Source organism: Euprymna scolopes, chromosome 34, assembly GCF_053919585.1.
Source record: "Euprymna scolopes isolate OS-2025 chromosome 34, ASM5391958v1, whole genome shotgun sequence".
In the NCBI taxonomy this organism is placed as follows: domain Eukaryota; kingdom Metazoa; phylum Mollusca; class Cephalopoda; order Sepiida; family Sepiolidae; genus Euprymna; species Euprymna scolopes.
Window position 1 is genome coordinate 44,809,560 of NC_136515.1, and position 12,500 is coordinate 44,822,059.

General features: G+C 27.2%; 1 protein-coding gene across 1 annotated transcript in view; it reads right to left on the reverse strand.

The window, feature by feature from the left end:
- LOC145259190 (uncharacterized) overlaps positions 1–12,500 on the reverse strand; it is a 987,395-nt gene that overhangs the window by 15,442 nt on the left and 959,453 nt on the right. Inside the window, exon 12 of the mRNA XM_080116967.1 lies at positions 2,986–3,135. Within this exon, the coding sequence (XP_079973093.1) occupies positions 2,986–3,135 (150 nt within the window). The remainder of the gene's footprint in view (positions 1–2,985; positions 3,136–12,500) is intronic.

The window sequence follows — 12,500 nt, forward strand, 5'->3', positions numbered from 1 at the left end:
AGAGTGGCTGACTCTAGTTCGATTAAGCCACTTTGATAAGTCGTATACGACGAAACATGTGTCAGCGAATAATTATATTAAAACAATAAAGATTTCTAAAAAAAAAAAAGCCCACCCCTTGATGGCGCGAATGTTAAAACTTGCTCATATGATTTTCAATGGTCTTAGATAACAGTAAGGGGGCTTGAATTAAGGACTTCCATTGTGTTATTTTAAATATGTTTATATGTTTCTCTTTATATTGATATCAGATAGATATCAATGAAAAATATTTCTCACATGTTATATAACCCATCTTTGGTTCCGTACATGAAGACATCTTCAGAGTGTATAGGGGTTGTTTGATACTGGAAATATTCATAATCGTTTCCTAATTGTGAGTAGAGGAGAAATAACACAAGAGAAATAATTATCATCGATAACTATATGATATAAATATAAGAAAAAGAATAATGTAAATAAATTTAGAATAATACAATGTAAGTTTAGAATCAAGTCTCCCCTTGCTGTTAGTTCAGATTATTTGAGATTATATTAGCAAGTTTTAGTCGACTCTTTATTAAGGTCATGTGTTATGGGGGAAATGTTAGAGCTTCTGTAATTCATAGTTAATACTAGGAAAACTAATGTCTATGATATAAACATTTTATGAGCGTGACTTGGGGTGTATAAATGTTACAAAAAATTAGTATAAAAATTGGTGTGTGTGTGATAGAAATGTACATTGCTATTACATGAATTTAGCTAACAAAATATTTTTAAAAAATCTAATGAATGTTGGCTAAATTTTTAATTGTTAAATTCAAAAAGACAGTGAATGATGGATGGTTACCTTTATGTGGGGCATTAATGGCAAATGTCACATAGTGCACAGCAACATTCAAGTCATTACCGTTCCAACGAGTGTTCATTTGTAAAAGTCTGACCAATAGTCACTGGGATTTGGAATGTGGAAAATTGCCAACAATGTTGGTATATATATATATATATATATATATATATATATATATATATATATATATATATATATATACATATACATGTATATACATATATACAAATACATATACATATACATATACATATATATACATATATACATATATATATACACATATATGTATATATATTTATATATATATATATAAACTAAATTTAGTATTTAATATGTAATGCTCATATACTTGGTTTTATGCGACGAAACTACATGAACATTTGAAGCATTTGAGGAGTATGCTCATTATTCTATTGTTTATATATCTGACAACTGGAAAAAGGGAGTTATATTTTCAAACCAATACAATTCGTCTACATTTTATATTTATATTTTTAGATATATGAATTTGTATTAAGCTAATATCTTATTTAAAAATTATTTCTAGTATATAATGTAAAATCTCTACATATAGATTAGTGCTCGACAAGCTATACTGAAGGTCAAGCAAACTTTGAAAGCCGTAATTGGACAGCTACTGACGTAATGAGTAATATTCTGGCCCTCTGTGTCTGGGGAACGAAGCAACGACATTCACTATCATTCGCTATTTGCCCTGAAGCCACAGGTGCTTTTGAATGGGTCCAAACGAGATTAGTGACAAAATCTTCTCATGTTAAGAAGTGAACATGATGTGAATATACTTTTCTCTTTTCTTTCTCTCTGTCCACTGATCACATGATAATATGCCGTGCAAACAAAAATACGTATTTGTTCCTGCTGAAAGGAAGAATGTTCCTTCCCCAGCAGGTGCTTAACGTACACGCAGTCTGTACGTGAACCGGGGAAGAGGTTTATTTTTCACATACTATGATGTACACATATATTATTTAAGCGTTTAGCTCCATTAAGTTACTAACTTGCACAACTAATTAACTCTTTAAAGAAGTAACTAGAAGACACATGGATGTTTATATATTAAACATTGCAAATTGGGAAGAAGTTCTTTTTAATATAGTATTTATAAGCAAACACCAATTTATTGTGCCTCACTTAATCTATAAAGATGTCTGCTTTAAGGAATTCAATTTTGTTCTGGAAATTTACGTTATTCCATTGTAATTTGGAGAAATCATTCGATTTACAACGTTATTTGATGTCTTTAGTTCATACGTTCTATATTTCCATATTCTATATTTCTATCTACTAACTTTTTTCTGAGCTTGCCTATGTTCAATTTATCTTCCTACATTCGTTTATACCGTCCTTGCATATATGTTAAACTTTAAACGTAAAACAAACCCTTCACTTCCAAAAGCCATGAAAAAGTAATTTCTATAATGTTTTTGCCTATCACAGAAAGGGCATATGTTTGAGTTTCAACAAACTTGTTTGTAATGAAGATATGTGAAATATGAAAGGAGCAATTTCATTCAGTTAACATTAGGTGATTCTGTGATACGCTTACAAAGTGTTGTACAAAATAATATTCAGTATCCACGAAAAGTTTTTATATAGAACATAAAAAAAATATTTTAACTTACACCAGTAATATATGATTTTCAGACAGGAATGTGCATTTGTCAATACAGATTTCTAAAGAAACTTTTCGAGATGCTTGACTTAAATTATCAGTAGTAGAAATTCGAGACTGCTGGAGTTTAATGACATGGAAAAGTAGGTGCAAGTTGAAAAATGCGCTATATATCCAGCGTAGTTCATTTTTTAATACTCTGTTAGTTTAGCGGATGACTGAGATAATATTTTTTTAATTTTAATTCAGTGTACATCCATTCGTCTTACGAAAAAAGTGCCCATTTATCGTTAGAACACACGCAAACACATTAAACATTGATCAAACTAAAAAAAAAAACAGCTAAAATAACGTCAAACATTTTTGGACTAATATTAACCTTCTCTGAAGATGAATGAACTGTGTTTCTGGCATAGATTGCGTATGTAATTATTTTATGTTTATTACTCCACACATTACTAATAAAATTGTAATGTTCATTTTTACAAAAGCTTTTAATGGAGTTTAAAATGTTTACCTGTTTTATGCATGGAAGGGCAGGAAGCTTGAATTTCCACTTCGTTTTCATTGTGGCAACCTACAATAAGACTACCAACACAGTTCGAGGTGTGATCTTTGTAGGCATAAGTGCCCGGCATCGGACACGGGGATGGAGACGTTTTTGCAGCTGAAAAACATGAAATAATTAATAGACAAAGATGTGAATTAAACAGATAATTAAGAAATACGAAGATCGTTACAAAAATAAATTCATATTTTTATTCAATATTTTAAAAACCTAGAAAGACGGAAGTGATACCATAAGAACGAGCGACATTTTGTGCTTGAGTATTTTTATAATACTCACTACCATTCACAATGCCAATTTGCAACGCTGAAAAATACTTCTGCACATTGGTCTAGAGCGCGCAGTATCACTAAAGAAATATGAAAAGTTTCTATGAGTATTGGCGTTGCTGACGTTTATGAAGTAAAATAAAATAAAAAAAAACCCTGGACATTAACAGTTTCTGACAGATGTTTAAGGATGTGTAAAAGAAATAGGAAACTTGCCAAACTTATTTAATGCAGGGTATCTTGACCATGCTCAAGCATATCTAAATAAATATGTAAGATTCCGGCAATATCCAGTTTATGGACATTGTCAAAACGCCAGCACCTTTGAAGGAAGACACAACAGATACGGTTAACGAATCAAATGCTTGTTAATGGGAAGAACTAGAAAAATTGGCCAGTTGTTATTTATTCAGTTGAATTTACACTACCATGTACACGGGAGCAAGACAGGGCGAATAAAATGCACCAATAATAATGAATACATGTGGGAAGTTGTTAAGCAAATGGAAATAATTAAAAGCTGAAAATTGTTGCACTTGTATTTTTTGAAAGCATTTTAAATGTCGAAATAATTAATGTGAGGTGCGATATTCTTTTACAAGTTCTCCGAGTCTGCCGTATAATCTGAACATGTAGATAAAACACAGATATGTGTTTTAATATAAACTTTCGCATTATTAACAATGCATTCGCGTAAATATTTCGTAAACCTTATGGATCATGTTTTCAAGGGATTTCGACAGATAAATCAATGTTCTGAATAATCATGAAAAACGCTCATCAATAACTTATTTAAATTTAAGTAAAAACTGACAATTGATAATTAAATGCTTTAACAGATTTGAAAAGTTCTCATTTTACAAATTTTTTTCCACAATAATGAAGTTAATCTCAATATAATATTCTTTTTACTTTTGATTAAATGAAAAATATCAGACTCTGCTACATGTAAATACTTTTCTAAGATATTTAACAATATGTAAAATGCATAAAGAAGTGGCATAGAACAGAAATGATACACCATAATTATTGTCCATTATATTGTCGTTGTTATATATCTTTTAAAGTAAAATCGTTTTGATACTTATCAAATAACATGGGCCTATTCTCATGGTAATACGTCTTAACGATAAGTAAAAAAAAACATAGCCTGATGAGTTTAGTGTGCCAAGTGTGAACCTGGTCAGTGTTGGATATTGGAAAACTGTATGTAGTAATTTCTGTAAGTATTTAAGTCTTGGATTACGAACAACTCTATAAATCAATGCTATTCTTAGGAATTCATATTTACACCAGGGAGTATTTTATGCGATGTTGATTAGACGTTAAACAAGGGCATATTATTAAATAGATATATACGGCATAATCAGGTCGACACACCGGTTCTCGCCAGATCACCGAAGGTAAGCAACGTTGAACCTGGTTAGTACCAGATGAGAATTCTAGGCGCTGTATGTGCTCTCCGCTCATATCGGCATTGTTTCCAGTCGTCCTGAACCTCCATTTTCCACGGTATGCAACAACGTTGACTAAGAAGAGTTGTATTTGGAGACTGCGCAACTCTTGCCACTTAAATTTATCGCGCAGGCACCCTTCCAGTGGGTATGCATAGTGTGTCAAGACTGAAGGAACCGACGATTAAATAGATATAGTTTTAATCACATGATTTAGATTCTTCGGCCTACTGTACTAATCTCGAGTGATTTGCACAAAGTTTAGCTCGATAGTGATCCTTATCTTCTTCAGATATGTATATTGTCAAACTCGGAATGTTTTTAGTCATGCCCGGAAACAAACAGGGTATTTCGAACAGAAATATTTCTATAATCACATGACCTGGTCCCGTTCGCCATTAGTGGACGGAAGCACTTAATAATTCGCAATTGCATTGTGAGTGTTGCCTTCACTGAATAGTGAATTCTTAACCACCAGAAGAGAGTAAATTTGCAACTTAATATTAACAAGTAGTTCATCTACAAAATCAGAAAGTTAATACAAGTTTTTATGATTCTAAATTTTTTTATAATAATTTAATTTTCCCATTAACCCGAGATACATCGTATAAAATTCAAAATAATACTCAGTTTTAGCTGATAAGTCTATTGTTCGTGATGGTTAAATAATAAATACAACTTACACTAAAATATATACTTCAGTATCACTAAAGACTTCTAGTAAGACATGGCTGGTGGAACAAGGACAACTTACGTTTGTTTATTATTCGATATCAAGTTTGATATAAAGGTATCTGAGTTCAAAATAACACATTTAAAGCTGGCCAGAAATTATATTTACCGAAATGTGAATTTATTTAAATAATACGAAGAGGAATCCTATTAATCAAAATTACAGGTATGAGTTATAAATTCGAAACTAAAGCATAGCCACGTGGCAATATGCTCTCGCGTAAGACATAATTGAGTTCAGATGATTAGATGAATCACAAGATTGTAAAACTGTTTCGAAAGATTACACTTAGCTAATCGAAACATTATTGAAAATTCCCTGCCAAATAGAATTTCCAGATGTAATGTATGTTTACAAATGTGCATTTATTGACAGTGTACTTTGCACTATTTTAATATCGACCTATATAATTATAATACACACATCTTAGATATGGTTCTAAAGATATTTATTGTAAACAGTGCGAATAAGATTATTCAGCTCGTATCAAATCTGTTCTTCGCAAACGAATGAGAAGTATTAATATAAACGCTAATAGCTTCAATTTCTAGAGATAAATAAACGATGTATGTATTCGTAATCAATGGCTCTTTGTAGTAATTGTACTCTTTGATCCCCCAATGTGCTGCAATAACGAGACTAAGAATAAAATGTGGAGGAATACGAAGGAAGTAACAGCATATGGATCAATGAGTCAATGAACGAAAATCAAGAGGAAGACTGTGGAAAAATAAAATAAAATATACTACTTTGTTCTAATGTATTTACATTTATTAAGGTCAGGTGAAAACACTATGATAAGCGCTCGATTTTTTATGCAATCATTTCAGAATTAAACTAGAGGATGGGATTGTTAGAATATTATGTTAGAGGACGTAATATTTAAAGAGAACATATGACATCTAAATTATATACATTGAACATTCATGACATAAAAAATGTGAAAAACAGAACAGTTCTACCCTGTTTTGCATCGAACATGATAAGAAATGTCTATGGAGGTCCATTTTTCTGTGTCGATCTGTGGCTATATAATTTTCCTTTGAATACACATTAGTTGTGTGTTTTTTTATAATACCGGATTATCAACATTGTTCAAGTTTTCACATCATTACAGACCTTCCCGAAATAAATAATAAAAAAAGAAATAGTCTGGCATGTGCATCATTGTCTACCGGTCGGAAGCACAAAACGTGTGATTCCATTTAAATTCCGTGTTCATACAATGAGCAAGGCAATAGTCAGTTAGCTAGCTAGCGCGAGATGCTTCCCAAGAGATATCACCTTGTTTGATCAAGCGATAAATACTTTAAATGATCTTGTAACTCGCCGTGCGGGACTTGCATAACAGTCCTCATAATTAGGCATAATGGCTACGTTGCTCTAAGAGAACGCAATGTCTTGTCTTGCGCTGCAAGAAATGCAGTGTTACTTAACCAAGTGAAACGGATACAGACACGCAGGGTGTTGAATAACGACTTTCTATGATCTGTAAGTCGCTCTCTCTCTCTATCTCTATCTCTATCTATCTCTCTCTTTCTCAATATAATACACTAGAGACCGCGAAATGATCTATATCTTCATTGCTTGTCGGTTAATTAAAGCGGAAATCTCAGTGCTTGTTTGCATTGCACGATCAAGAAACTGTCGGATACAGTCTATCATGTGTAAGATTATTATCTTTTTTTACCAATGTTTGTTTTCAAATTTTATCCAATAACGTTATGTTTACTTTCCACTTATACGTGTATTTAAGACAATGCAACCAAACTCCATAGATTACATTTCTCGATGTTTTTCATACTCAGAAAACATAATACGTTTATTGTTAAGAGTAAAAAGACGAGCTTATATCTACATTCGGCAGCTGCCTAACTCTTGCTTCTCTTATTTTGATATTGTGTCCTTACATTTGCGGAAAGATATTTTTGATAGAGAAGCATTCTAATTTTTTGGGGGGGATCATAATATATAAAATATAACACATCGTTGGCAAGTTATTTTTTTTACCTTGAAATAATGTTTGTAGCCTTTAACATGAAATGGCTTCATGCCCTAAATTCGATATTGGAGTATCTAAAGCTTTTTTTATAAGATTTACCAAATAAAGAAATGTTTCGATCGTAGTCGAAATCCACGGTCGTAAATATAGATAATTTAGGAGAAACCATCTCACATTACCTAGATAGTTCTTTGTGCTCTTGCTCAACCACATGAAATTCTGAATGTTTAGCAAGTATCTAGTATTATTGTGAAATTTTTAGTATTACTTAACAAGAGCTTGAACACTTGCATCCATATACATAAACGAAAACATTGATTTTCATATTTATGAGCTAGTTAAAATATACCTAAAATATTACTCATTCTATGACAGTTATATTTTGATAGACATCTCTCTAAGTTCTTCTGAATGTATAATTTGAGGAAATAGCAACCCATAAATTGTTTAACGTTTCTCTACTTTATTCTCACTTACCTGATGTTTCTATATTTATTGCTCCCTTCTATTATACTTTTTTCTCTTGCAACGTGTCATATTTTCATTTTAGCTTCAGTTGTCTTCTTTATTTGATTCTTTTCATTCTCTCCTTTATTTTTCTCCAATACATTATTTTTCTTTGTTTCCCTTCTTCTTATAATTGTCTGTTTCTTATTTTCCCAACTGCCCTCTTTTTATTAATATCGATGTCATTCATTCGCATTCTTCACTTTTCTTTTTCTCACTTTAAACATTTAATTTTCTTTCATTTTTTTTAATTCCCACTCTTTACCTTCGTTGTCTTTATTTATTAATTGTTTCGTCTTCTTCTTATTTTTCCTTATTGATTCATTATTTTTCTTTCTTTTTCTTTTATGCAATTTAATTAATTCTTTTTCATTTCCTCCTTTGACTTCTTATTTTTTTCATCAATTCGTTCTTCTTCCTTTTTTATATTTTTTCATCAATTCTTCTTTTTTAATTAATTCACTATTTCTTTTTTAATTTATTTTTCATCCTGTTTCATTGATTCATTATACATTTTTCTTTGATCCATTATACATTTTTCATTTATTCATTATACTTTTTTCATTGATTCATTATACCTTTTTCATTGATTGATTATACTTTTTCATTGCTCGATTATACTTTTTTTGATTGATTCATTATGCATTTTTCATTGATTCATTATACTTTTTTACATTGATTCATTATACTGTTTTTTCATTGATTTATTATACTTTTTTCATTGATTCATTATACATTTTATTCATTGATTCATTATACCTTTTTTATTGATTAATTTGACTTTTTCATTGATTAATTATACATTTTTCATTGAATAATTATACATTTTTTCATTGATTCATTATACTTTTTTTCATTGATTCATTGTACTTTTTTCATTGATTCATTACACATTTTATTCATTAATTCAGTATACTTTTTTATTGATTACGTAATGCATTTTTTCATTGATTCATTCTATTTTTTATTCATTGCTCCACTATACTTTTTTCATTGATTCATTATACTTTTTTCATTGATTCATTATACTTTTTTCAGTGATTCAGTATGCATCTTTTCATTGATTCATTATACTTTTTCATTGATTCAGTATTTTTTTTCCATGTGTTCATTATACTTTTTCATTGATTCATTATACTTTTTCCATGTATTCATTATACCTTTTCATTGATTCATTATACTTTTTCATTGATTCATTATACTTTTTTCATTGATTCCTTATACTTTTTTCATTGATTCATTATACTTTTTTCATTGATTCATTATACTTTTTCATTTATTCATTATACTTTTTTCATTGATTCATTATACTTTTTCATTTATTCATTATACTTTTTCATTGATTCATTATACTTTTATCATTGATCCATTATACTTTTTCATTGATTCATTATACTTTTTTTCATTGATTCATTATACTTTTTCATTTATTCATTATACTTTTTCATTGATTCATTATACTTTTATCATTGATCCATTATACTTTTTCATTGATTCATTATACTTTTTTTCATTGATTCATTATACTTTTTTCATTGATTCATTATACTTTTTCATTGATTCATTATACTTTTTTCATTGATTAATTATAGTTTTTTCATTGATTCATTATATTTTTTTCATTGATTCATTATATTTTTTCATTGATTCATCATACTTTTTTCATTGATTCCTTATACTTTTTTCATTGATTCATTATACTTTTTTCATTGATTCATTATATTTTTTTCATTGATTCATTATATTTTTTCATTGATTCATTATACTTTTTTCATTGATTCCTTATACTTTTTTCATTGATTCATTATACTTTTTTCATTGATTAATTATAGTTTTTTCATTGATTAATTATACTTTCTTTCATTGATTCATTATATTTTTTTCATTGATTCATTATACTTTTTCATTGATTCATTATACTTTTTCATTGATTCCTTATACTTTTTTTCATTGATTCATTATACTTTTTTCATTGATTCATTATACTTTTTCATTTATTCATTATACTTTTTCATTGATTCATTATACTTTTATCATTGATCCATTATACTTTTCCATTGATTCATTATACTTTTTTCATTGATTCATTATACTTTTTCATTTATTCATTATACTTTTTCATTGATTCATTATACTTTAATCATTGATCCATTATACTTTTTCATTGATTCATTATACTTTTTTTCATTGACTCCTTATACTTTTTTTCATTGGTTAATTTTACTTTTGTCATTGATTCATTATACTTTGTCATTGATTCATTATACTTTTTCATTGATTCATTATACTTTTTCATTGATTCATTATACTTTTTTCATTGATTCATTATACTTTTTTCATTGATCCATCATACTTTTTCCATGTATTCATTATACTTGTTCATTGATGCATTATACATTTTCCATGTATTCATTATACCTTTTCATTGATTCATTAGACTTTTTTCATTGATTCATTATACTTTTTTCCATTGATTAATTATACTTTTTCATTGATTCATTATACTTTTTCCATGTATTCCTTATACTTTTTCATTGATTCATTATACTTTTTTCATTGATTCATTATACTTTTTTCATTGATCAATTATACTTTTTTCATTGATTCATTATACTTTTTTTCATTGATTTGTTAAACTTTTTTCATTTATTCATTATACTTTTTTCATTGATTCTTCATCCATTATTCTATCTATTTCATTGATCCATTAATCTTTATTATTTATTGCTTTATTATTCTTTTATTTTCATTGACCTATTATAATTGTTTACTCATTGATCACGTATTCCTTTTTTATTCATTGGTTCATTTAACTTTTTTCCATTGACTGATTATTCTTTTTTTCATTGATCCATTATTCTTTTTTATTTATTGATCCATTACATTTTCAATACTTCGTTATTCTTTTTTTTCATTGATCCATTGTTCTTTTTATTCATTGATTCATTATTTTTTCATTTATTCATTATTCTTTTTTATTCATTTATTCGTCATTCTTTTTTATTTATTGATTTATTATTCTTTTTTATTCATTTATTCATTATTATTTTTTATTTATTGATGCATTATTCTTTTTTATTCATTGATTTATTATTCTTTTATTTTATTGATCCATTATTCTTTTTTATTCCTTAGTTTATTATTTTTTCATTGATGCATTATTCTTTTTTATTCATTGATTCATTATTCTTTTATTTTATTGATCCATTATTCTTTTTTATTCATTGATTCATTATTCTTTTTATTTATTGATCCATTATTCTTTTTTATTCATTGATCCATTATTCTTTTATTTTATTGATCCATTATTCTTTTTTATTCATTGATTTATTATTTTTTTCATTGATGCATTATTCTTTTTTATTCATTTATTCATTATGCTTTTTTATTTATTGATGCATTATTCTTTTTTATTCATTGATTCATTATTCTTTTATTTTATTGATCCATTATTCTTTTTTATTCATTGATTTATTATTTTTTCATTTATGCATTATTCTTTTTTATTCATTGATTCATTATTCTTTTTTATTCATTAAATCATTATTGTTTTTTATTTATTGATCCATTATTCTTTTTTATTCATTGCTTCATTATTCTTTTTTATTTATTGATTCATTATTCTGTTTTATTCATTGCTTAATTTTTTTTATTCATTGATTCATTATTTTTTTATTTATTTATCCATTATTCTGTTTTATTCATTGCTTCATTATTTTTTTCATTGATTCATTATTCTTTTTTATTCATTTATTCATTATTCTTTTTTATTCATTGCTTCATTATTCTTTTTTATTTATTGATTCATTATTCTGTTTTATTCATTGTTTCATTATTTTGTTCATTGATTCATTATTCTTTTTTATTCATTTATTCATTATTCTTTTTTATTTATTGATCCATTATTCTGTTTTATTCATTGCTTAATTATTTTTATTCATTGATTAATTATTTTTTTTTTATTTATCCATTATTCTGTTTTATTCATTGCTTCATTATTTTTTTCATTGATTCATTATTCTTTTTTATTCATTGCTTCATTATTCTTTTTTATTTATTGATTCATTATTCTGTTTTATTCATTGCTTCATTATTTTTTCTCATTGATTCATTATTCTTTTTTATTTTTTTATCCATTAATATGTTTTATTCATTGCTTCATTATTTTTTTTCATTGATTCATTATTCTTTTTTATTCATTGCTTCATTATTCGTTTTTATTTATTGATCCATTATTCTGTTTTATTCATTGATTCAATATTTTTTTTATTGATTCATTATTCTTTTTTATTTATTGATCCATTATTCTGTTTTATTCATTGCTTCATTATTTTTTTCCATTGATTCATTATTCTTTTTTATTTATTGATCCATTATTCTGTTTTATTCATTGCTTCATTATTTTTTTCATTGATTCATTATTCTTTTTTATTTATTGATCCATTATTCTGTTTTATTCATTGCTTCATTATTTTTTTCATTGATTTATTATTCTTTTT